General features: G+C 55.3%; 1 protein-coding gene across 2 annotated transcripts in view; it reads left to right on the forward strand.

The window, feature by feature from the left end:
- The window catches only part of SLC29A3 (solute carrier family 29 member 3), a 45998-nt gene extending 21209 nt beyond the window's left edge, over positions 1 to 24789 (forward strand). For both annotated transcript variants that reach the window (XM_045879191.3, XM_064594777.1), the window contains exons 3-6: positions 2517 to 2599; positions 9506 to 9732; positions 13508 to 13670; positions 17113 to 24789. In XM_045879191.3, coding sequence (XP_045735147.1) covers positions 2517 to 2599; positions 9506 to 9732; positions 13508 to 13670; positions 17113 to 17767 — 1128 coding nt within the window. In that variant the 3' untranslated portion in view covers positions 17768 to 24789. The remainder of the gene's footprint in view (positions 1 to 2516; positions 2600 to 9505; positions 9733 to 13507; positions 13671 to 17112) is intronic.
- Positions 24790 to 24972: the final 183 nt, after the last annotated feature.

Consider the following 24972-nt stretch of genomic DNA (forward strand, 5'->3'; position numbering starts at 1 on the left):
TTCTCTTGGTTAGAAGCAAGTCACAGGTCCCACCCATACTTAGCAGAGGGTGTCACATACAAGGGCGTGAGCACAGGAGGCTGGGACTATGGGGGCCACCTAGAGAGTCTGCCCACCACGTTTTGCTAGAACTCTACTTACAGGCAAAAGCATCAAATAAGTAACCTCCCTCCCCCCCCATCAATATGTTTATATCAGGAACTAAGTTAAAAAAAAAAACAAAAAAAACTCCACGAGGTGTGCTGAGTCAGCCTACGCAACCTTCTACAGCCCCCAATATGTATCAGTAGGAAAATGGTCCAGGGTCCAGTCCATTCCGCCCCTCCTGCCTGCTCTTTGAAAAGCCAAGAAAATGGGCTCCATCCACAGAAAGGGAGGCAGAGCCTTACTCCGTTGTCAATATTTTAAAACGCTTTCCAACATTAAAAGGACAATTTTCTGCTTAAATATCAACAAACCAGAACATGCAATTACCTAGGAAATCCCCATTCTTAAAATGTTCAGGGAACCTGAGCCTGCTTGAAAAACAAAGGCAGAGATTCTGCATCCCATGCAATAGTCGTTTGTAGGCTTGCCATGGAATGAGCAGCCACTGAATGAAGGGAGCCCCGTTAGGGGGCTCGGATTTGGGGCCGTCTTGGTTGGCCCCCCACATGCGGCTGTCTCTTCCTCGGGGCCTTTCTCCGTGGCTCCTGCCTGCCGCCTGCCTGGCCTCACGTAGGCTCAGCCACTGTGTCAAGACGTAATTGACTGAGTGCCTCGGACCAGTCCAGGCTCTACTGAGCCCATCAGGGCAGGAACAATGAGGTGGCACCTCAAAGGAGGAAGGCTATTTCTAAGGCTCATGGTTGACGGACCGCACTCACTGTGATTACCATTTTAATGGCAAGGCCACCACCACCTTATATTCAGGGTGCAGATTTCAAAGACCACAAAGCACTCTGCAGGCTTTAAAAAGAGACCCTGGAACAATCGGTTTCAGACCAGAAGGAGTACATTATGATATCTTTCTCTTTTGGGCTCCACGTTGCAATCAGACTGTTTCAGAAAGAACAGCTCTGACCCTCTGTGTCAAGGTCTGACTCAGATCCCACCTCCTCTGGGACCTTTCCCCAAACCCATATTCACTCCCATTCTCTCATGTGATCCTCCTCCCTGGTCCCACTCCCCCACCCAGAACCCCTTCTAGAACTCACCGCTCCTACCTCTGATTTGGCAAAAATAAAAAACAAAAAAACCCCACAGAATTCTGACATCTCTTCCCGTGGTGTTTTGAGATGAAAATACCTTCACACTCTGTATTACACTCCCAGTGGGATGCTTCCTTCTTAGCGGGCAGGAAGCGTGTCTCGTTCTCTGTCGTGATCCCCACAACTGCCACCGTGCTCTCACATTGGCGAAGTTTTTGCACGCATTGTCCCTTGTGCTGGGCACATTTGTAACTCAAAATATCACCTCAGTTAAGTCCAATTTTGTGAGCTTTCCAGACTAGAATGCTCACAGCTTCTCTTTTATTTTTCAGATTAAACAACATACTTAATATAAAGCTCTTGTATCAGGCACACAGGAAATGCTTCATACGTGTGATCTATTCTCACGGCTTAACACCCATAATCATTACCAACCTGGGGTTCATGGTTTGACATACAATGACCAAAGCCAAGATATGTCAGCCCTTTTTGATTTTTTTTTTTTTAAGACAGGTATATTGAGGAATAACGGATATGCAGTAAAATCTATCCTAATGAGTGGACAGTTCTCTGAGTTTGGAGAACCAGGTGCAATTGCCATACAGTTTCTTTAGCTGTAAATTCCAGCACGTTATAATCTGGTGCTCTTCCTCGTGTGGTCTCATGCACGCTTCATCAAGAATCCCCTGCAACTGCTTCCAGAAAAATACCCTTTTCCCTCCTCTTGGCTAGTCTAGGAGCCATTTCCCAAAGTGGACTTGACCTTGGGTAGCATCTCTCCGAGGAAGCAAATCCAGAGTCAGAACAAAGTTTCCCCACAGTCATCAGGGTTGGTGTATTTCTAAGAGGCCCCACTTGGTTGCAAGAACGCGAGAATGTGGTTGGGTTATAACAAAGTGCATTTGGATAATTGAAATTTGGCGGGAGGCAAAGCAGGCTGGTAGGGCACAGTCTCTCTGTGTGCACACGCTCACAGTTGAGTCCTGTCCCCATTGGCTCATCTGTGGGTGGGACAGGTAGAGTCGGGGGGAGCACGGGCTGCAGAGCATTCGGGGCCTCTCTGAGGGCAGGGACAATGTCTTATCCTAACTTACGTCCCCAGCAGTTCGCACAGCTCATATTGGTATCTGTTGAGTGACCTTGTAAGTGGTCGTAGGTCGCCATGGGGTGGGACCATGCCGTCTTGGAGCAGACCTGTCCATCACTCATTGGTTTCTGAAGACAGTGGGGAGAAGCCCCCCAGGAGGAGCCCTGTCTCCGCTCTCCGGGGGGCCCTCCCGTCCACCCCCGGTGACATCAGCAGCCCCCTCACTTCTGTGCTTGCAGAACTACTTTGAGAGCTACCTGACCATCGCCTCCACCGTCTCCTCCATGCTGTGCCTCATGGCGAACTTCCTGCTCGTCAACAGGTAGGCCACGTTCCTTCCTCCGCCAGCCCCCGCACTTCGCCTCCAGCCATCTCCACGCGCCTCTTGCTCCCAGCTGCTGCTTTTCTGCCTGCTCCAGGGGCAGCCCCCCAAGTAGGAGGCCTACAGGGAAGACTGAGAGGTCAGCCCAGCGACCTGGGGCCCCGCCGAGGGAAGCCGGGGCAGGGAGCTGGACTTTCACTTCCCAGTCACACACTAGGACACTGGGTCAGCAGCCAGCGGGAGGCATGTGGGGACCCGGCTCTTCCTCCTTTCCCATCTGGGGTGCCTGTCTGTCACCAGCTGCCTGGGCTGCAGACGGGGTGGCCCAAGGCCAGCATGTGGATGGCGGGGTAGGCCCGGGGGGGCAAGGCTTGTGGAAGCTGGTCTTCCAAGCATTTTTTTTTTTTAATTTTTAAAGTGTATTTATTTTAGAGATAGGGATGGGGAGAGCCGGTGGGGCGGGGAGGAGCAGAGGGAGAGGGACAAGCAGATTCTGCACTGAGTGCAGAGCCTGACACAGGACTCGATCCCACGACCCTGAGATCATGACCTGAGCTGAAACCAATAGTCAGACACTTAACCGACTGAGCCACCCAGGCACCCCTCCAAGCATTCCTCAGAGTGTGGGAAGTTAAGAGCCTGGCACCCCACAATTCTGGCTCTCTCTCCATGGAATGGCTCGTGTTGACTGCTCACAGAGGCTCAGTGGGGACCTCCTGACACTGTGTTAGAGCAGGGGCTGGGAGAGAGCCCCAGAGCTGCGCTATGGAAGAAGGAATGATGTAGGAGACAGCCGGGGAGGTTGGCATGGCCCTTAGAACCCACCGGGGAACTCTTGCCATCCATTCTCAATTTAGGTTTGCAGGAGCACCAGCCCTAGCTACTTTGCCCACATTTCCCCTAAGCTACCGCCAGGAACCTTCTCTGGGCACAGCTGCCTGAAACCTTAGATCCCTGATGGCAAATCAGTTCAACTCCACTAACTTCGCAGTGCCGGCCTGGATCTCTGGGGGAACAGGACTCCGAGGCAGGTCTGGCCTCAGGGAATGTGCTGCGATTGAATGGTGGTGTCTGCTCTGAGCATAGGAGGAGAGAGGACAGCATGTGGGCTAAGCCTGGATAGACCGGTCCTTCCAACCATTATACTATGGGGCTATTGCAATTATCTGTCGTGGCAGTCAATGATCCCCAAGCGTGGTCGTGGGTTAAAACACTAACAGTAATGAGTATGTCTCATGCTCTGGGCATCATCAGGCTCAGTTGGAAGCTCTGACTTGCTGTCTCTGATGTGGTTGCAGAAAGCTGGGCTGGGCTGGAGCTGCTGGCCCTTCTCCAGCACCCATCTCTTTCTCTTCTCTTCTACTCTCCCCTCCCCTCCCTGTGGTCTCTGGTACGTTGGTCTCAGGTAGTAGGACTTTTCGTCTTGTGGCTGAAGAGCACGTGCTCAAGAGAGCAAGGCAGAAGCTACGTGGTTTTTGTAACCTAATCTCTGCAGCCACATGGCGTCACTTATGCCCGACTCAGCTGGGCAAGCACTCCCCAAGCCCACTTGGTTTCAAGGGGACATAGACCCACCTATCAATGGAAGGAGAGGCAAAGAATTTGCACCCATTTTAAAACCAAAGTGCAGGCTGTAAGGATGAAGAGCAGAATGGGGCCCAGATGGCCTGAGGGCCTTGTGACCCCAATCATAAACCAGCTGACCCTAAACCCGCCTCTTCGTGCCTTCCTCTGGCACACAGGACTACCCTCAGTGTCCTTGAAGGTGGGGTGCAGAGCAGGGCCAAGTGTTCTTTCAGCACTGCCGGTCCCTGGAGGGAAGAGCTGTAGGAAAGAAGGCAGGAAGAAGGGAAGGGGACACAAGGGGAGGAGGATGAGGAAGAGGCGGTGACAGCTGAGGTGGTGGAGGGCCCCTTGGTCTCTCACCACCCCCCTCCTTTCCAGGACTCTCCCATGATCCTCTCTGTCCACTCACCTGGCTGGCCCTGGGGACACGGGTTTGTCCAGCAGGGACAGCCCAGCCTCGTATAAGTGAGAGCCCCCACCCCTTCTAGATTTGGCGTCATTGTCCGAGCTACAACAAGGGGTGACGCCTGGTGACACACAGTAACCTGAGAGGGAAGCCGTGAAAGTCAGGACTACACCCAAGACCACAGGACCAGTGAGGGGAGGCCCAGGCGACGTTGTACCTCCTCTGTGGTCCTGAGATCCTGCAGCTCAGAAGCCAGCCTGGGACAGTGGTCAGCAGGGACAGGGAAGGTCGACCCTCAGGACACTGGAGTAGCGCTTCCGAGCGCTCGTACCCCTTAGAGCTTTGTCTCCTCTAATCCTCCCAACAGCCGGAGAGCAGGCGACTCGGTACCTGTTTTACGGATGGGAAGATAGGCTCACCGAGGTCACGTGGCCACTAACAGGGTGAAGCCAGATGGGAACTGGGACCCTTCTCACCCCACACTTGTACTTGGAAACTCTGGGTCCCCCAGCTGCTCCCTGCGTCCAGAGCCACATCTCAGAGCCTTCTGGTGAGGGCCTCTGCCCTGTCTTCAGGCAGCTGGAAGGAAGGACGTAGTAAAGGAGGTCTAGGTCTGTGGCCCGCCCAGGCAGCCACCCTCCCAAGGTCAGGCAGGCTGCTGGCTCTGAAGGCTCAGCATTATAGGGTATCTTCCAGAAGGTTCAGCCCACCCCAGGGCCTACCCTTGCCCTCTCCTGCCTATAGGAGAGGGGTGAAGGCAGTGTGGGGAACGCTTGTGGGCCTCCGTCTGTTTCTGGGTTGTGGGAAGATGGTTTGGGGCTAAGCTGTTTTTTATTTAATGTGCGAGATTGAAATGTCTCCTTTTTTCCCCTCCTGGAGAACCCTGGCTTTCTCTGACTGGCTCATCCATAATCTCCAAGTGTTTTATTATGTTAAATCTGTAGCATCATAAATACTTATGAGGAGGATTTACATTTGAGAGACTTATGAAGAAATCAGCCCCCTGGGGTCCTGAGCCCTCTCTAGCAAGGGGGTGGGGAGCCGGCAGCCCTCTCCCAGAATCTCACATTCGTGTGGCCTGCCCCAGGGTCCCAGGGGCTGAAGCAGAGTGAGGCCAGCATGCCCCCATTACTGCGTGTGGGGTGGGCTTCGTGTGGCATGTTTCATAAACCCTTGTCGGCATTGAAGAGAGCCCCACGCAAGATCCCTGAGGACCTGGGGCCCAGAGATGAGGCTCAGGCGCAGAATGGGTCACGTGGCAGGTAATTTGCGGGCAAGGAGGAGGCCTGAGCAGGCAAGGGACCTGTGGGGCCTGTGTTGCTCCTGTCCTGCCTTTGGCACTTACCTCCTCACCTCCCACCACCCTGGGGGTGCTGGGCGAGAAGTCCCCCAGCTCTCTCCAGAGCAACCTTCCTGTAGGGACAACTAATTACCTTGTTGTGACAGGCCCCAGAGAGCTCCTGGGATGCCATCAGCATTCCTGGCGTGGACTTCGTCTTCACCAGGGCTGAGAGGAGGTAAGGTTAGAGGCAGAGGCTACTCCTAAGGCTGGCTGGAAAGAGCAAATGTTCCCAGTGGTCTCCCTGCCATGCTTGGGGGGGGTCAAGAAGCAGAGAGTCTCCCTGCATTGCTAATAGCCCTTGCCTGTCAGTTTGTGCATCCAGCGGATACTCATCAGGTCCCTCCCAGGCCCTGTGTCCGCCCTGGGGCGGGGGGAGAACAAGACAGGAGAGCACTGTCCTGGCAGTACTCCTCATGTCTTCCAGTCTGCCCTGGGCTGCCTTCTTGTCCCAGGGGTCTGATAAAGCTTTTTGGCCTTGGTCCCCACGCTCTCTCTCCGCTTGATTGTCTTAATATTTATAATTGTAAATGGGAACGTTATGTTGACCCAGGCTCTGGGCCCTTGCTGGCTCTTATCTTTGGGGTATCGGGCAGCTCCAGCTGCTGGGAGAGGGTGGAGGGCACTGTGTGACACAGTTGAGTGTGTAGAACTACCCAGAACGTCAGAGGTAGGCCTGACCACCAGCCTCCAGGGCTCCTGGTGTGCATTTACACCGGATCCTCTGGGCCCCCAGGGGTCCAGGTGCTCTACCTGGCTGCCCACCAGCTCCTGCCCAGGATGAGGCCCCTGCAGGCCCTGGGAAGATGCATCGTAGTGTGGGGTTCCCCAGAAACAGCCCCTGGAACAGGGATTTTAAGTGTGAGCAGTTTATTTGGGAGGTGAGGGTAGGAGAACGGAGAGGGGGAAACGAGAGGGGAAGGCAGCCAATAAAGGATGGCTTACCAAACCAGCTCCCACAGAGAGAGACCCAGCTTGACCTGCCTGGGGTCTCTGGGACCCAGTGTGGAACACACGCCTGAGAGGGAGGGAGCTGGAGTATTTATCCACCCACACCCCCATCACTGGTTGAAGCCTGCTCTTGGGAGTGTTAATTACCTGTCACTTGCAGCCTGCTTCCTGGTAGAGGGAGGGTGCATGGACGGTTCACCCACCAGCTAGAAACCTTGATGTGCCTCTTTGTGTTAACTTGTACTCTTGTAACAGACAATAGAGACACAAAAAGGATTTTCTCATTCTTTAGGTGGAAAATTAAAGTCAGGGCTGCCTCCACACATTGCTGGATCTAAGGGATTACATATGTCTCCAGGGCTGTCCTTCTCTTGCACTGTCCCTGGGCTCCGTGTGTGTCTGCCTGGCTTCATCCCAAATGTGGTCTCTCTCCATGCACCCGGCCAGGTGGCAACCAGCAGCCCCCAACACGGTCGTGGCAGAGAGGGCACTTCTCTCCACCTTTCAGCCCTGGAGAGCCCTCCCTGGCCCTGCCTGGCTCACATGCTAATCCCTGACCTAATCCAGCGACCTGCCGCATGGCATGGGACACTCCAGTCACCCCAGACCCAGTCATCATGTGTCCATCATCTGTGGCTGGGTCAGGGGTGGACAACGTGGCCGGTCACCTCTCCAGAACAACTTGGCATGGAAGAAAGAGTGTTCCTCAGGGAAGGGATGCTGGCAGGCGAAGCCCACACGCCCACCCTGGACCCTACTCTGAGGGTCAAGCCTTGGCACTTAGCAGGTGGACCAGGCCCTCCAGGATAGGGCTCCGATTCCCTCCAGCTTCTGCTCTCAATCTCACCTGCAGCCTGAGGCTAGCCTCGTTCCCTCTCACCAGACGCGTGCACTCACATCCCAACACACCTTACACTCCAGCTTAGGTGCCACCCCCAGAAAGACTGTGCCACCCCCAGAAAGACTGTGCGACCCCCGGGCTGGGTTCTGTGTCCCCTCGGATGCCCTGAGGCCCTCCCGCTGCAGCACTATGCACACTAAAGCAAAATGCCTGGCCCTCGTCTGGCCTGGGGCCGGGTCATCCCACACAGTGCTTGACACACAGGAGTTGCCCAACACACGCTCGTGGAACAGGCGCCGGAGAGAATGCATGTTGGCAGACAGCCCTGGGCGGAGGTTCAGCAGACCTGGGTTCTCCCTGCTCCCCACGAACTCACGCTGCGACCTTGAACTGCCTCCTCACATCCTCAGGCTTCCGTCTGCCCCTCACACAGCAGAGGCTGACCCCTGCTCTCCCTCCAGCAAGGATCAGAATGAAGATCAGAGAAAACTCAAGGTAGCCTGGAGCCACAAAAGCACTTTGGAAAATCCTTGCTTCTCCTGCTCATCATTTCACACCTATTTATGTACATATATATGTAGGTACTTTTTTTTTTGCCTTTCAGGTCTTTCTTTTTTATCAAAAAAAAATATTTTTTTTTTTGCATCTATAATCTGGCTTTTCTCCCAGCCCCCACCCACTGGTTAGCAGGAAAATTAACCAAACATCCAATCCGGCTTAAAGCTTAGTCTAATCTGATGATTTAAACAGCCCCTTTCAATGATATTCTCTCTCCCTGGAATAAAAATGTGCTGTTTGCAGGAGAGCCAGCCTTCTCGCTCCTCCCTTCAGGGCAGTGTCTGGGCGGTTGGGGGCTGGGAGGGGCGTATGGTTTGTGCTGCTGGTGTGGGGCTGGGGCCGGGGGCCGCGCCAGCATCAGCGGCTGCCCGTGGCGACTGAGACCATCACAGGAGAATCCTTCTGCCCTGGCCTGTTCTGGACTACCCATATTCCCTTCCTTGGGGTATCGGGCAGCTCCAGCTGCTGGGCGAGGGTGGAGGGCACTCAAGGAAGCAGAGTGTCCTTCTGAGAACACAGACTGGAGCCAGCCCTCTCGGGGTCACAGGGAGTGACCTTGAGCAAGTTCTTTAGCATCTCTGACCTCAGTTTCCTTCCCTGTATGTGCGGGACAGGTAAGAGGGCCTGTCTTACAGGGCTGGTGCGAGAATGCAACAAGTCAGCATGTAGAAACATTCCGAAGAGTACTTAGCACAAATTAAGTACTATCTGGGTAATTGCTATATCATGATGATGATGAAGATGATGATGATGATGATTTTCTGCTCGTCTCCCTCCTCCCCCCACTGCTAAGTTTTGGGAGAAGGAAGCCCCGAGGGTGGTTGCTTCATTGAAACACTAGGCAAAGCCAGTGGGAGCTCAGCCCTGTGGTGGGGGAGCAGGGGCTTGAGAGCCCTCCTGTCCTGTCCTTGAACCTCACAGCAAGATGAAAAGAAGCAATATCCGCCGAGCATTTGCCCTGAGCTGATATTGCCCCCTGCACTCTGCACACTCCCCTGCAGAGACCCTTACAACCACCCTGCAGGTGGATCCATTCTCCTCCCTGCTATACAGATGCAGAAGCTGAAACCAGAGAGATTGAGTCACTGACCCAGGGTCACACAGCTAGTGAGCTAGGAAGGCAGGATTCAGGCACAGGCCTCCCGGCTGCAGAGTGTCCCTTAAGAACCTTCACCACCCGTGGCCCGGCTTGGGAGGCCCAAGGGGATCTCTGACCGCTTCTGGCGTCCCTCCCTCCCCGCACAGGGTTCCGATTCGTGTCCGTGTGCTGGCCTCACTGACTGTCATGCTGGCCATCTTCTTGGTGATGACTGTGCTAGTGAAGGTGGACACCTCTTCCTGGACCTCTGGCTTCTTTGCTGTCACCATTATCTGCATGGCGATCCTCAGCGGCACCTCCACCATCTTCAATAGCAGTGTCTTCGGCATGACCGGCTCCTTCCCCATGAGGAATTCTCAGGCGCTGATATCAGGTGAGAGCCGGACTCCAGACGGCCCACCAGGTCAGGCTACCTGGGGGTCATGCGGAGGAATCAGAGGTGAGAATGCAGCGACCCTTCCAGAAAAGGCAACAAGTGTTAGCTATATTTCCACTATCTATTATTGGGTAACAAAGCACCCCAAAACTTAGTGGCTTCGAACAATAGCAGTCAGTTCTTTGGCTCACAGATCTGCAGTCTGGGCAGGAGTCGGCAGGGACAGCTCTCCTCTGCTCCGCACGGCATCAGCCGATGGAGCTCAACAGGGCTGGAGACCCGCTCCCGAGAAACTCAGCCAGGCTGGGTCTGGGGCCGGGGCGCTCCACTTTGCCGGGTCTCGGCATGGCTTGGTGGGCTTCCCTGAGGCATGGTGCCTGGGTCACCAGAGCAAGCATCCCAGGAGACCCAGGGGGGAGAACACAGACCCACACGCATCAGCGGGAGAACATGAAAAGCATCCTGTAGGAAGAGCAGGTGGGAGGGAAGCCAGTTGCAGCCATTTTCGGCACAGACATCTGTCTACCAAGTGCATCTCCTAAAGCAGCATTCCTTTCTTCCCTTTCTCCTCGTCCCCACACCTTCTCCTGTCCCCTCCCTTCTCTTTCCTTTTCCTTCCTCTTAGCTTCTCCCCCCCTTTTTCCCTTTCTCATTTTATAGAAGTCCTACTATGTGCCAGGGATACAAAGATGAACAAGACCCAGCCTCTCAGGAGCTGATAGCCTAGCAAATAAACACCTCCATGACCCTGAACTTTGGCATTCTCTGGAAACACAGATGCACGACTTGGGCCAACCCCTTTGGCTGAAGTTTGATGCTGATCCTGAGCCCGTGGTCCAGGCCTTTAGCAGCTCTGTTCCCTCGCTCAGATGTCCCAACAAGATAAAAAGGAGGTGGGTCAGTAAGAATCTGTGCTTTTGCAGAAGACCACCATCCCTTAACGCCAGACTGGGGACTCAGCTGCTGTGTTCGGCGTCCGGGCACATCCCTGTTGCATGAAGGAGTGCTGTAAGCATTTGTCCACTTGAGAAGAATTTCACTAGGAATCTCTTCTGTGTCCATGAATTAATAACACCAGGCCGTATGTGGCAGGGATGACAAATACCTGGACAAGTGTGCAATCCCCGCCCCACGCCCGCACCAGTGCCAGACATCACTACTAGATCCGTATCTTTCCTCCTGAGCCTCCTGCCCCTTCTCAACTCAGCCCTGGAGCTGTTCCTACCTGCAGATCAGAGTTCAGATGTGAGCTCAATCTGCCATTTTGGACATAAGATTAGGCTTCTGGCTCTACCCGGGGAAATCCTTGGGTCTAAAGTAAAATAAAAGTGGACCCATTGCTAAGTTTCTTGAGTACAATCAATATGCCCCTAGCAGGGCTTTGAGAAGGACATGCCTAGCCTGAGGGAAATGGCCCGCGAGCATTGGATGTAATCTCTTCTGTCACCCGAGTCTGAGAGAAGCTCTTGTCCCCTCAACTCCCTCCATCCTGCCAAAGGATGTATTTTTCATTACAACCACATTGCTGGCTACATGTCTAGGAGCCAGGGACCAAACACCATTTGTGTTGGCAGGGGGCCCTTCGAGTTCATCTGGCCACCTGTGAATCTTCTCGAAAAGGGGACTCTCCTGTGAATGTTTCAGAAAGTCCCATTTTTTAAAAAGTTGAAAAGTCCGGCTCTTGCACTTTGGTATTGATTACCCCGGGGCCCTAAGTCAGTGTCCTCACTCTGCGGGGGCCGGGGGGAGGGTTGGGCGCCCCCCACCCTGGAAAATCCGAGGTGGCCCCGGCTCCCAGAGGCCCCACCGCCACCGCCCCAGCCCCCGTCATTTCTCGTCCAGAGGAGCCCATCTGTGAATTCTGCACGTATAGGCATGGGAGGAACAATTCATTTGTTTTGTGCTGGTGTTTTTTTAAACCCCTCATTTGCATGTATTTCCATAACTGATGAGATAAAAGTAGGGAGTCATGAAAGATGAGCTCCCGGAGGCCTGGTTTGTTGTTGATGATAATATTGTAAATTCCCTACAAGTTGAGGAGAGAGAGAGGGAAATCAATAGGCAGTGATGTTAAGATCTGTTCCTCAGGGTAGCAGGCAAGTGTCTTTACTCTAAAGTTGAGCTCCAGTTCTTACAAAACACCCAGGTGGGATTACAGCGTCTCCGAAGTTGGCACCCTCTTGGCAAGGAGTTTACCCTGTCATTGCTGCTTTGATGTAGGAAGGACAGAAATAGCCGAACACCTAATTGGGGATCTGAGAGGATTCATAGGCCCTTCTGTGTGCTGGGCACCTTTCTGAATGCTTTCCGGCTCAGAATCCTTTTTATCTTTGTAAGAGCCCTTTGATGTGGGTATTACTAATATCCCCACTTTACAGATGAAGACATGGAGGCACAGAGAGGTTCAGTGACTTGCTGAAGGCCGCACAGCTGGAAGCGGTCGAACCAGGATTGGATTCAGATGTTCTGGTTCCAGAGTCTGTGCTCTTCGTCATCACTGTGCTAACTTTGATCTCTCTGCCATCCTTTCAAATCCTGATGCCGGGCCCTGCCCAGGCAAAGGAAGCTCAGCCACAGCGCCGTCGGGCAGAGTGTAGGCGAGGCCCTCAACCGTTGCTCTCCACCACTGCTCGTGCGACACCAGGCAGAAGGTGCCGCCTGGTCAGAGCTGCATGACAATGACAGGGCCGTCCCTGCCCACACAGACCAGTTTGCTGTTTGCTGTCTGCAGTGAGCCACCTCCTTGTCTCCCTGAGAATCAGTATCCTGGTCCTCGAATGCGGGCAGACGCATCCATTCAGCCCAGCAGTACAACATACTCACCAGGCCTCGGGGGACGGAGAGGACAAGTATTAGCCCCATTTTCCAGGCAGAGAAACAGAGGCGGAGAGGAGTAAGTGATCTGGGGGCATGCACAACATGTCTGACCTCTTAGTCTTGCCCAGCACAGGTTGACTAGCCACGGGTGTGAGGGTTCAACAGAAAAGTAAGGCCCACCCCCCACCCCCCCGCCTCCCAGAAGTGACGGTGTGATTGTGGCAAAGAAGGGGACTGGTGCTTGTTGAAAGGCGACTCTGTGTTGGGCCCTTTCCGGACATTCAGTCCTCAGAGCAGCTATGCAAGGCAGGGCTTGTTAGCCCCATTTTATAGACCAGCAAACTGGGGCTCCAGGGAGTCACATTAGCCCCCAAGTGGCAGCTAGTGAGCTGCAGGGTCAAGGGTCAGATGTACATCTGTTTGGCGCCCAGAGCCATGGATCCACTAGGTTGTGCCGCCTCCTCTGTTGGTAGCAGTGAATGGTGGTGGCACGGAGTCACGTGGATCACGTGGCAAAGCCCTTGGCGAGAGAGAACATTCCATGTGGGAGGGCGGTTGCATGCATGTGCGTGTGTGTGTGTGAGAGTGTATATGAGAAAGCGTGAGCGCGTGCGTATGTGCCACACCTCCCGTGGGGTACAAGGTCAGTTCCGTGAGCTCGCCGGTGGGCCACATGGCGGTTCTGTAAGTGACGAGGACTCCTTGGATGGGATAGTGTTGCTCCGAGCCACAGGAGGGCCCGTGCTAGAACATTCCCTGAACGTCCGGCCCGCTTCGGTTGGTGGTGCTTTGGGCTGAGGGCCCGGGAGAGGAGCTCTCCGAGAAGTCCCGGCCCTGAGTCTGAAACTGCTGACTCCACCAGAAGGGCAGTCAAGAGAAAGGGAGGGTCCGGGGTCGGAGGTGAAGGAAGGTGGGCCCACTGCCCATCTCGGTGACGGGCCTGTGCTCTCGGCAGGAGGAGCCATGGGGGGCACCATCAGTGCCGTGGCCCTGCTGGTGGACCTGGCGGCGTCCAGCGACGTGACGGACAGCACCCTGGCCTTCTTCCTGACGGCGGACGTCTTCCTGGGGCTCTGCGTCGGCCTCTACCTGCTGCTGTCACGGCTGGAGTACGCCAGGTGAGGCCCGCCTTGCCGTCGGGCGGCCCCCCGGCTCTGCTTCTACCGGCCGGACCTGCTTGCGATCTTCCCTTATCTGACTGGGTGGCCAGGTTGCTTTCTCGCTTACTGTGCATCTCCCCACCGGGGAGAGAGCCGCTTCCCACCCCCCCCCGCCCACCACCACCACCACCACCAGGGCAGAAATGGTGTGGATTTTGTTCACTGCCGGGCCCCAGAGCCTCGGGCTATAGCTGGCTCGGTGTAGCTGCTCCGTGAATTGGCCGGGCCTGCAGATCCGAGAAGCCGGCTTTGTGCCGCAGCCCCCGCACGCCCCCCAGCAGCTGGAGTATGCCAGGTTTTGCACAGGTGGTGGGGGGGCAGGCGCCCGAAGTGGGACTGAGGAATAATAGTGATGAAGAACAGCTCCATTCGCGGAGCGCCTCTGCCGCTTCTGCACTGTGCTCAGCCCAGCCTGATGGGCCATCTCTCATCCGGGGCTCAGGCACCTGTTCCTCGTGGGGTGCGGCACTAAGGTGCATCACGGCCGGCCCCGTGCACACACGAGGACCCCGGCTTGGCTCCGCGAGGTCGAACGACGTGCCTGAGTGCCTCCCTGACCCCAGAGCTGCGTTGTACCCACTGTCTCCCCAGGCCTCCCTCCCCCAGGGGACCTTTTCTCTCACTTCAGCCTCTCTCATGCTTTCTCTCTCTCATCCCTCTTTCTTTCGTGCTTCTTGCTTCTCTTTTAACAATAGCCCCTAACTTTGTCTTGCATTTTATTCTTTACAAGGCATTTTCCGATCCACGTCGTATTTGGTGTAGGAGAGGGAGGAGTTATTTGCCCCGTTCTACAGGTGAAGAAGCGGAGCCAGAGAAGGCTGCCCAGTGGGCAAGCCGGCTGAGCTGGGGAGGCCCAGGCCCTGGCTCTGCCCTTTCCCACAGGGACCCATGTTGTATGGTGGCGCTGAGCTCAGCGGTTTATGCCTGGGTGTCTTTTCTTCACTTCTCACAACTGTGTGCAGTTGTTACCATCCTTCCCCATTTTACAGATGAGGAAACCGAGGCTTTGTAAGTTAATAGACGTGCCCAGGCTGCTCCCCTGGTGAGTCGCAGACCGGGGTTTGAACCCGGATTTGTTTCCACAGCTGTGCCCTTTACACCATGTTTGAGTCATGGAACGGACAGAAGGCGGGGGGGGGGGGGTCCCAGCTCTCCTGCTGTTTCCCTGTGTCCTGTTTCATGGGGCTTCACATGGGTCTGTCTCCAGTGTGTGGCCAACCTTCCCCGTTCGCCTGGGACTGAAGGGGTTCCCAGGATGAGGGGCTTTTGGTGCTAAAACCAGGACAGTGTCAGCAAATGGGGACAGTTGGTCACCTTAGTTTCCAGTCTCACTTTCCAACTGAAATCCTCACAAAATCCTTCCCAACTGAGCCAGGGGCTATGCTGTCCCATGGAAGCTTCTCCTTCTTTGCTAATTAACACTTTGGTCAAGACTTCTGGCTTTACAGAAACGCATCTGAGGAAGGAGCTTTGGAGACAGCCATGCTCCTGGGGCTGCTCAGACTAAATCGTAGTTAAAAGGGAAGCCCATGGGGGCTGCCCCCAGGAGGAATGGAGCCCCAGGCCGTGTGGGGGGCTGCTGGCTCGGGGAGGGCGACATGAGACAGATGTGGAAGAGCTTGATGAGGAAGAGCTTTGACCAGGGCACCTTGGGGCGGAGCCCTCTCAGAGCTGGGTGTCTCAAACATGGTGCAAAGGGCACAGCTGTGGAAACAAATCCAGGTTCAAACCCCGGTCTGCGACTCACCAGGGGAGCAGCCTGGGCACGTCTATTAACTTACAAACTGGGACCTGCCACTGAGTAGTGGGGAAAGTAAGAATACTCCTTTCCCTAAATAGTGGTTTTGGAACAAGACAGAGTTCAAGGCTGCAGTGCCCAGCTCAGCATCACACGGAAAAGTGGCTCGGAGGAGGAGCCGTCCCACCAACTCACTTATTACCCATAGGCACTTAGGATGGGTGGCTTGGCAGGGGGCTCAGAAGCTCACAGCTGCAGCACCCCTCCATCTTACAGAGGAGGAGACTGAGCCCAGAGAAGGGCGTCCCTGGCCTAAGATCACATGGGGAGACAGAACGGGGGCTGAGACCAGAAGCCAGCCATCACCGAGCTACTGTTCTCCCAACCCCACACCAAGCCTTCTGTGTGAGGTGTGGTCATGCAGTCAGCCTATGTGTCTCCTGGCTTTCAGCATCTGAGGCCCAGAGAGGTTGAGTGACTCAGGCGAGGTCACACAGCAAGACGGTGAGGCCAAGTGACCCAAGTGTCTTCTACTGTGGTCAGAGTAGCAGAAATGGAAAATATTGATAATATTCAGTGTTGAGGATATGGGGGGAAAGACACCTTTATAGACATGTTAGTTATAATTATGTTTTGGAGGGTTACTCTGTGCCTGGAGATTTAGCTGGAAACAGGGAAACATGGTCCTTCTATTGAAGGAGCCAGATGATAAACCAGAAACTAACTCAATGGTTATAATTTGTGGTCAGTGTTTTTGAAGAAACCAACAACCGTGTAGAGATTAACAGGGCAGGTGACTGGAGATGGGGCAGGTGAGTGGTACAGAGCAGAGACAAATTGGTCCGACCTATTTAGAGAGCAATTTACTTGATAGCTATCAAAATTTTAAAGACACAAACGTTTTGCTCCAGAAGTTCCTCCTCTAAAAATCTGCTCTACTGAAGTACATACAGGTGCAAGGTTGTATGTGTGGGACTACTCATCGCACCATTATTTGTAGTAGAGAGAAATTGGAGCTAACCTTAATGTCCGTCAGTAAAGGAATGGTTAAATTGCATATGCATACAATGAATATTAAATCATATGCATACAATGAAATACGCTACACAACAGAGGGGCACTGAGACATGTGTCTCCACGTTAAAGGTTGGCCACGAGATACTGTTCTAGACGCAATTATGTGCATGCATGTGTATACCATCGTTAAGGATGTTATTTGGGCTGTTAGGTAATGCATTTATATACTGTATTTAGGAATTGTCCTGTTGCAGAAAGTTTTACAATGTGTATAGTTTGATCCCACTTTTGCTTAAGAAACAGAACTAGGAAGGACATGTGGTGGGGGAGGGGGGTGTATGCACATCTGTAGAGCCACAGCCACCAGATTTTTAACCATCAGGACCCCTAAGGAGTGAGACCGAACAGAGGGGGCAGTTAGTGCTGCTTCCCTCTGTCTCTGCTCGTGGCCAGCCTTTCAGGCAGCACCAGGATGGGCAGGCCAGGGACCGTGGGGGCCTCCCTGTGGCCGCCCCGAGACACGCATGTCTGAGGGCTTCCTGAGGCTTTATGCACCAGGCCTGTAGGTCCCCTGCCATGTCCCTGGAAATCCCAGGTGAGCCTGCTTTCCGGGGCCCTCTGACCACGAGCCCTCTCTACCCACAGGTTCTACCTGAGGCCTGCTTGGCCAGCCCACGTGTTTTCTGGGGAAGATCAGGCACCCCAGGACTCCCCCAGCGCCCCTTTGGCAGCCCCTGGGTCCCATGACCCCTCCATACCACCCCTCCGCCCCATCCTGAAGAAGACAGCTGGTCTGGGCTTCTGTGTCGTCTACCTCTTCTTCGTCACCAGCCTCGTCTTCCCCGCCATCTCCACCAACATCGAGTCCCTCGACAAGGGCTCGGGCTCGCCGTGGACCACCAAGTTCTTCGTCCCCCTCACCACCTTCCTCCTGTTTAACTTTGCCGACCTGTGTGGCCGGCAGGTTACAGCCTGGATTCAGGTGCCAGGGCCCAGGAGCAAGGTGCTCCCTGGGCTCGTGCTCCTCCGGACCTGTCTCCTCCCCCTCTTCATGTTCTGCAACTATCAGCCCCGCGGCCGCCTGCACACGGTGTTCTTCCGGTCTGACCTCTACCCGGTGCTCTTCACCTGCCTGCTGGGACTCAGCAACGGCTACCTCAGCACCCTGGCCCTCATGTACGGGCCGAAGATCGTGCCCCGCGAGCTGGCTGAGGCCACGGGGGTGGTGATGTCCTTCTACCTGTGCTTGGGCCTGGTCCTGGGCTCGGCCTGCTCTGCCCTGCTCGTGCACCTCATCTAGAAGGGGGGTGATGGCAAGAACCCCGGTGCCGTGCGACAGACCCTTGCGAGCCCTGGTGAGATGGGGAGCGAGTGCCGGGAGGGCCGGGGCAACGTGCAGAAGGGAGCTGCAGCTGGGCCGGGTGCAGAGCCGAGCAGGCCCGGGCTTCCCCTCTCCCCGGGGAGCAGGCAGCCATGCCAAGCACACATTCCACGTGCAAGAGCTCTCCTGAGACCTTTGAAGGAGACCAAAAGACATCTGAATGGGGCACAGTGGCCACAGTTACTCAGGGGACAGTGGGCGTGCCTATCACTTTTCTAGCCGCTGGTTACATTCTACCTTGTTTTATAGCCTCTTGTGACCTTCTTCACCAGTGTTGACTCCAGGCTGTTACAAGGCCAGTGCCAAAACCCAACCACAGGCCCTTTGCCTCTCCCGGTCTTGCTCCCAGGGGACAGCGTGATGTGACAGTTCCCAGCCCTCCCTCTCCAGGGGGTTCCCCTAGAATGGAAATCCCCTGGAGGGACACCTGGCGGCTCAGTCGGTCAAGCGTCGGACTCTTGATTTCAGCTCAGGTCTTGATCTCAGGGCCCTCTTGTGAGTTCGGGCCCCAATTAGACTCCACACTGGGTGTGTGGAGCCTACTTAACCCCCGCCCCGCAAAAAAGGAAATCCACTGGAATGGCCAATTGTCAGGCCCAAGACCCAAGGCTGTGTCAGACCCCTGCTTTCTGTTGTAAGAGAGTACCTGCCAACCAGACGGGGGACCCCAGAAAGACGGGCCTTCTAAGAATCCTCCATTCCCTAAACTTGGGCTCCAGAAGATTCCCCTGTCCTAGAGACTGAGGGGGTCAGGCCTGGGTGTTCAGACAGGGATCCTCGAAGTGGTCTATGGCTTGTGCCAGGGTGGAAGTCTTTTCATGTCCATGTTTACAATATGTCAAGCACATTGGTTCCAGGGCGTAATGAATACCTGGATATTTAATGAGAGCCTGATTGGTGGCTGGATTAGTCAGGGTCTTGGCAGGAAATGGCATACTCCAATTGGATAATATGAGGATATTTGAAGACAGGGTGTAGGAATCCTATGGGGTTGTGCTTTATATTCCCAGAAATAGTAAGGCCCTTCTACCCCTAACCAGGGCTAGGGACAGGGGGCATCTCCAGCCTGCTGTGACCCACAGGAGGTAGACCCCCTTCATCTTTCCCTCCCTCCCATCTCCTCAAAGCCCCTGTGGACTGAACCACAGCCAAGGAGCAGGCAGAGAGGTGGAGCCGAGACTTGGAGGGGCAGCAGGTGTCCCGAAAGGGGCCACCAGCCTCCCGGTCCCATATGCACATTAGGATAGCTCTGAAGCTTTGGCCAGCAGTACCGGGTGGTGTTCTGTCCTGGTTTGTCCTGGATTAGCTGTGTATTTTGAAGCTGATGTTGCAGTAGGCAACCCTCAGATTGTGTGCTCCCAGCAACAATGGTCTGACATGAGTAGTAATTTACATTTCTTCAGGTTCCTTGAAGGCTTCTGCAGCGCTATTCCTTGGGGGAACAGGCTGGCTTGGAAATCCAAGAGAAAGGAGCTAGATCAGACCCAGGAGTTCTTTTTCGAGAGTCATGCAGAAAGAACAGAGCTTGCCCCCCAAGAAGCAGCAACCCCAAGAGCCATAAATCCACCCGCTCCTTCTCGGAAGAGCTCGGGCACCCCGGTATCCTGCAGACATCCGATTAGCCAGGGAAGTAATCCACCCAGTGGGAGCACCTTACATTCCCCACCATTTCAGGCTAGGATACACTCCCTCTCTCCGGCCACAGAATTAAAAAAGACACTCTTGAAAGGTTTTCTGAAACTTGATATCTAGAAGAAAAAAAAAAATTTTTTTTTTAAAGATTTTTTTTTTTATTTATTTGACAGAGAGAGACACAGCGAGAGAGAGAACACAAGCAGGGGGAGTGGGAGAGGGAGAACAGGCTTCCCGCGGAACAGGGAGCCCGATGCGGGGCTCGATCCCAGGACCCTGGGATCACGACCTGAGCCGAAGGCAGATGCTTAACGCCTGAGGCACCCAGGCGCCCGAAAAAAATTTTTTTTAACTAAAAATAAATTCTCCTGTCTCCCCTCCCCTTGCAGGAGCCTGAAATCTCTCCCTTGGTTTTTCCACCAACTCCAGTGCTGGTGATCATTTGGTGGCAGTGGTCTGGGTGGTGACTCATCCCAACCTCAGGTGTTTTACAAACGGGGGGCATGTCTGTTTGAAAGTAAAGTCATCACTGCACTTAGAGATGGGGACCACCTCGGAGCAGAGTAGAGGGGGCCTCACACGCTCGGTTGAAGGGAGATAGTGTTCAGAAGTAGAAGAGGTGTCCCTGTGAGTGAAATGATTTGAAATGGGTGTGGAGTGAAGGGGCAAGAGGGTGGCCAGCCGTGAGGATGCAGCCCTGGGGGGTGGGGGGCAGGGGGAACAGGCCAGCTTCCTGGAGGAGGAGATGTCGGCTGCTTGGCTGGTGGGAGTTATCCAGACTTTCGCTCACCTTCGTGGGCATTTCACAAAGGATCGTTCCTTCCTGGGGAGGCAGGAAGGAAAGTAAAAACGCATCTTCCAGCAGAAGGACAGACAGTGGTTCAGACACGGCTGTTCCCACGCACTGGACTCACTCATGGGGTTTGTCTCACGTGACGCCGGCAGGCTTGTGGAACTAGCTCATGTGCTTCGGGGAGTGAACAAAACTTGCTGAAGAGAAGGATATTTTTCAGTGTGAGGGTCGGGGAGTCCCCAAGAAGCTGGCTTTGCCTCATAGTCTCTGATTCAATCCCAAGGGCCAGTTTTCAGTACATGCCCTCGTATATCTTCTAGACCATACACATCTTCATTCTCCTCCTGTTATTCAACAAAGAAAGCCAGAGGCGGCCACCGGAGCTGACTCTTCAACTAGCGGGTGACAGGTCCTTCTAAGAAAATGCTTGCTCCTACAAGAGGGGCTGTCATTAGCCGAAGACTCCTCATTCTGCTATCTTCGGCCCAGTGCTCCTTAGAGAAGATTCGGGGCCCCCACATCAGCTTGGACATGATGTGGGGGGAGGTCACTGCAGGACCCCGGCTTCTGAGACCATGTAATGCTTTTATAGAGAACTCCAAGTAGAAGAGAGAGGGCCAAAAATCAGCTGAGAGATTTCATTCCATGGGCAGTTACGTGTACAGCCCAGGCTTACCTTTGTGGGCTTTCTGAGCAAAGCCTCTAGTATCTGTCACCATCCTCACTTCCTTGGTGGCAGCGTTGTCGGGGCCTGAGTCAGTGCAGCCCTCCACCCAGTGGCTGAGGTTAGCTCACTTCCCTGTTCAGCTTGGACCCTGGCAGGATCCCAGAAGGAATTTCGGCCCCACAGCAGGTGGAGGCTGGGAGTAGTCAGCGGGCCAAGACCCAGGGTCCAGCCTTTCCATCAGCCGCCCAGAACCCCAGCCCGGTGCTGTCCTACGCCAGGTCTTCACCCCAATTATTTCCCCATCTGTAGATGAACACAAGGAGGCTCAGAAAGGTTAAGTAACGTACCTAAGGTCACTTAGCTACCAAGTAGCCTAGACAAGAGTCAAATCTAGCTCTCCCTAAACTCAAGAGGTCCTTGCCCACCCTGCCCGCTTGCTCCCCTGGTTGAACCTTGGCTTTCTCCTTGGTTCTTGACACCTGTCTCCCCGACTCCTCACTCCATGGCCTGGTGGGAGTGTTGTGCCAATTAGATGGATCGCCCAGAACACTGGCCCTGGCCTAACTGATCAGACCAGTGCGGCTGACCAGTGCCCGCTGGACTGGGTCCTCATGGGCCCTGGCATAGGACTTGGGCTGCTTCCAGGCCTTGCCCTGTCCAGTCCGATCCCCAGCCCCTGCCCTCCTGGTCCCCTCAGCCCTTCCTCTGCCACACCAGCCCCTGCCGCTGAGGTCGTCCCAGCGTGGGTGCTGCTGGGCCCGTCTTTGGACACAGGGTGTAGGGCGCAGCACATGGTTTGGGAGTCAGGAAGCCTTGGCCCCAGCTCCACCAGGCACTGGCCCTGAGTGACATCGCCTTTAGAACCTCACTTCCTCATCTCTAAAGGGGATGACAAGTTCTGTAATGTGACTGTCCAGGGTGCCAGTGAGCCAACCCGGCACACCCAGTCCCCCCCACACACCCAGCCCACGTAGGCTGAGCTGCACCAGGCCTCATGTTGTGCGTGGCAGGCTGACCGAAGGGCACAGCGCCCAGCCTCAGCCTGACAGATGACCTCAACTTCAGGCTGCCGTAGGCTTGAATGCAAAGGAGAGTGACGGAGATGGTCACACTCTCTGTGCTTACCAGACTCCAGCCAGCTAATGCACTGGCCCTGTGCACCCCCCTGAGAACATGTTGTTCCTGCCCTTGCCTGCCAGCGGGAGGGACCTCCAGGCCTGCAGTGTATGAGGGGAGGGAGGCTTTGGGCACCCAGCTCCACGTGGGAGTTCTGGTTCTGCTGCCTCCTAGTTGGATGCTTTGGCCCAGCCTTGCTGTTACCCTCTCACATCTGAACTGAGAAGCCTTTCAGGGCTGCTATGAGAGGTAAATAAGCCCCTGGGTTGTAGGCAGAAGTACCTAGCAGATAGCAGATCCTCAACAAACGTGCTTCCTCCCACTTTCCCCTGCTGCCCACAGCAGACCCCGCGCCCAGTACCCATCCCAGCCCGGCCTGATGCCTGCTCTTTATGGCCTTGCTGGGACCAGTCTAGACACGCCTGACCTGGGGGCGGGATATGTGAGGAGGAAAGCTGGGGATCCAAGGCCCCAGGCCACACTCTGCCCCTCACTTTGACTTCTGGGCTAGCCACATCACTTTGTTCGTAAGCCTCAGCTGGAAAAGTGGCCACCTCCGCACCCATCTTGCCTCCCTCATCAACAGGTGGCCAGCTACACAGACGCCCTGTAGACACTGGTCGTGTCTCAAACTGGTTCTGAGCTCTGGAGGCCGCCAGCCCAGGTTTGAGTCTCACCGCCTCCTTGTCCTTGCACCACGGGCAAGTTCAACCTGACTGGCTGTGGTTGTTCCAGCCGTGCAGCTGGCTGTTGCGTGTGGTAAGTGGCATGGTGGTAACTCATAGAAAACCTTGAGAATTGAGCCCGGTGTAATCAGCACTCATCACCGGCTTCTGGAAGGCTGTGTCTTCGCACCTTCCCGATTTACCTAACGTGTCAGGACGAACTCATTGACCTGGTCTCTTTCCCTCACTAGATTCTGGGCCTGTCCCCTGTACCAGCTGTTCAGCCCCTCCCCTGCCCACCTCTCAAAGCCACATCTCCCAGTGCGGCCCACAGTCGGGGCCAACGGAGTCGGCTTGGACGAACTTCCCCGGGAATGTGGCTCGATGGTGCTGCTCACCCAGTGATGGTTTTACAAGTCGGGGTGGGGGGGAGAAGAGAAAAGACAGGAGGGGAAGTATGGAAGGGAGGAAGGAGGAAGGAAGCGAAAAGAGAGGAGATGAGGGTGGGCTGGGAATCGGGTCTCCCCCCAGCTCCGGGAGGCAGGTGGTTCGGTGAACGGGAGTGAGAGGATATCCTATAAAGATTCCAGCGTGGCCACTGGCTCTGTCTTTAAGGCGCAGCTGCTTTCCTTCCCTCCCCTCCTCACCTGCCCACCTTGGGATGGAGGCAGCTGGAAAGGTGTTTCTTGACACAGGATGACGCTTCTGCCTTGTTACGCCCAGGCAAGGTTTGGTGACTTTAACCTTGGAAGAACACTCGTGGACGAGGGGTGTCTCTGCTTCCACGCTGGGCTGCGATGCAGAGATTACAATTGTAGCGGGGCTCTGCGAGGGCTGACGGGGCTGGGAGCCTCGGCACAGGCCCAGCTCCTGGCATCACAGTAAAGGAGGGGCCGATGGCTGAGTCCCTGCCACTGTGCCCACGTACGACAGCCCTGCCAGGTGGGGCGGCCCCATCTTACAGAGGAGGAAACTGAGACTCAGAGAGGTTAAGTCAGCAAGAGGTCAAATTGGAATTCAGCCTGGGGCTGTGAGATTCCAAAGCCTGGCTTCCCTCCGGGCCACCCCGCTGCCTAGAAGGCTTCCTGATGGGAGGCGCCCTGGGCCACATGCTGGGTGGGCGGCGTATGCTGTGGAGCATCCGGCCTTCCTGCGGACGGACTGACCTGTCCTGGGCGAGGTGTAGCAGCACCCGGCCTGCCCTCAGTGCCTCTGTGGTGTCTGATGCGGTCACTGGCCCTTGGTTACCAGGGCAGCAGGCTTTATAGGCACCTGAACGTAAAGCGCGCAGAGCCAAGGGCCAGGTTTGCGGAGCGTGTGGTTCCCGGGCAGGGAGCCTCGCTGCCTACACCTTACATGGCAGATGCCTCGCGTGAGTCTTCTCCAGGGTGCCAAGGAACTGGGGCGGGGGGGCGCCCACCTTCCCGGACACTGAGCAGGCTGAAGTGTGAAGTCCTCAGATGCCCACACCTCCTGTCCCTGACTTAAACACACCTAGAGCTGGGAGGGGTCTTGAGGTCACCAAGTCCCCCTGCCTCTTGGCGGGATGACACTTGGGTGGCTCGAGACAGTCAGGCACCCGGCCTGTGCTGATCAGCAGATTCTTCCAGACTGAGTTCCCAGAGGCCCAAGGAGATGGAGCATCTCAGTCCTGCTCTTCTGCAAACAGCCCCGTGTTCCCAGCCCACTTCTCACACACTTCACCCTCCAGACAGAAGGACTTAAAACCTCCCTGCCACCGCCACAGTCTCCCCCCCACAGCCCCACCCCTGCTGCTCCAGCCCCAGGCCCACCCTGTGGAGCGTAATGAGGGCAGAGCATGCTAGTGACCCTGGACTTCTTCTGTCCTTCCTATTTCCTTCCAAGAGCCCTACGCAGGTGTTGCTTAGGCCCCTGGGTGCAGGGAGAGGCTCAGGGAGCCTGAGAGCGTGTGCAGAAGTTCGTGTGCTCCTGGGCAGAGGGGCCACATACATCTGTCAGGTTAGCAGAGGAGTCCGTGGCCTAAGGTTTCGGATCCCCTGGATGCCAGTGGCCTGCCCTGTTTAGATGGTGTCCCTGTAGACAGCACCGTGCTGGAGGGTGGGACTCTGGAGCTGGCCTGCCCGATTCTGCATCCTGACTGGGGGCAAGTTTCTTAACCTGTCTGTCTCGGTTTCCTTATCTGGGAAAGTGGTTGACAGAGCACCTACAGTCCCCCGAGGAGGTCTGCGCGCTGCCCTCAAAGGTGGGAGAGTTTCCTTTAGAGAAGTTG

Source organism: Mirounga angustirostris, unplaced genomic scaffold (assembly GCF_029215605.1).
Source record: "Mirounga angustirostris isolate CCGP_5_RB_7025 unplaced genomic scaffold, mMirAng1.0.hap1 SCAF_6, whole genome shotgun sequence".
NCBI classification, from domain to species: domain Eukaryota; kingdom Metazoa; phylum Chordata; class Mammalia; order Carnivora; family Phocidae; genus Mirounga; species Mirounga angustirostris.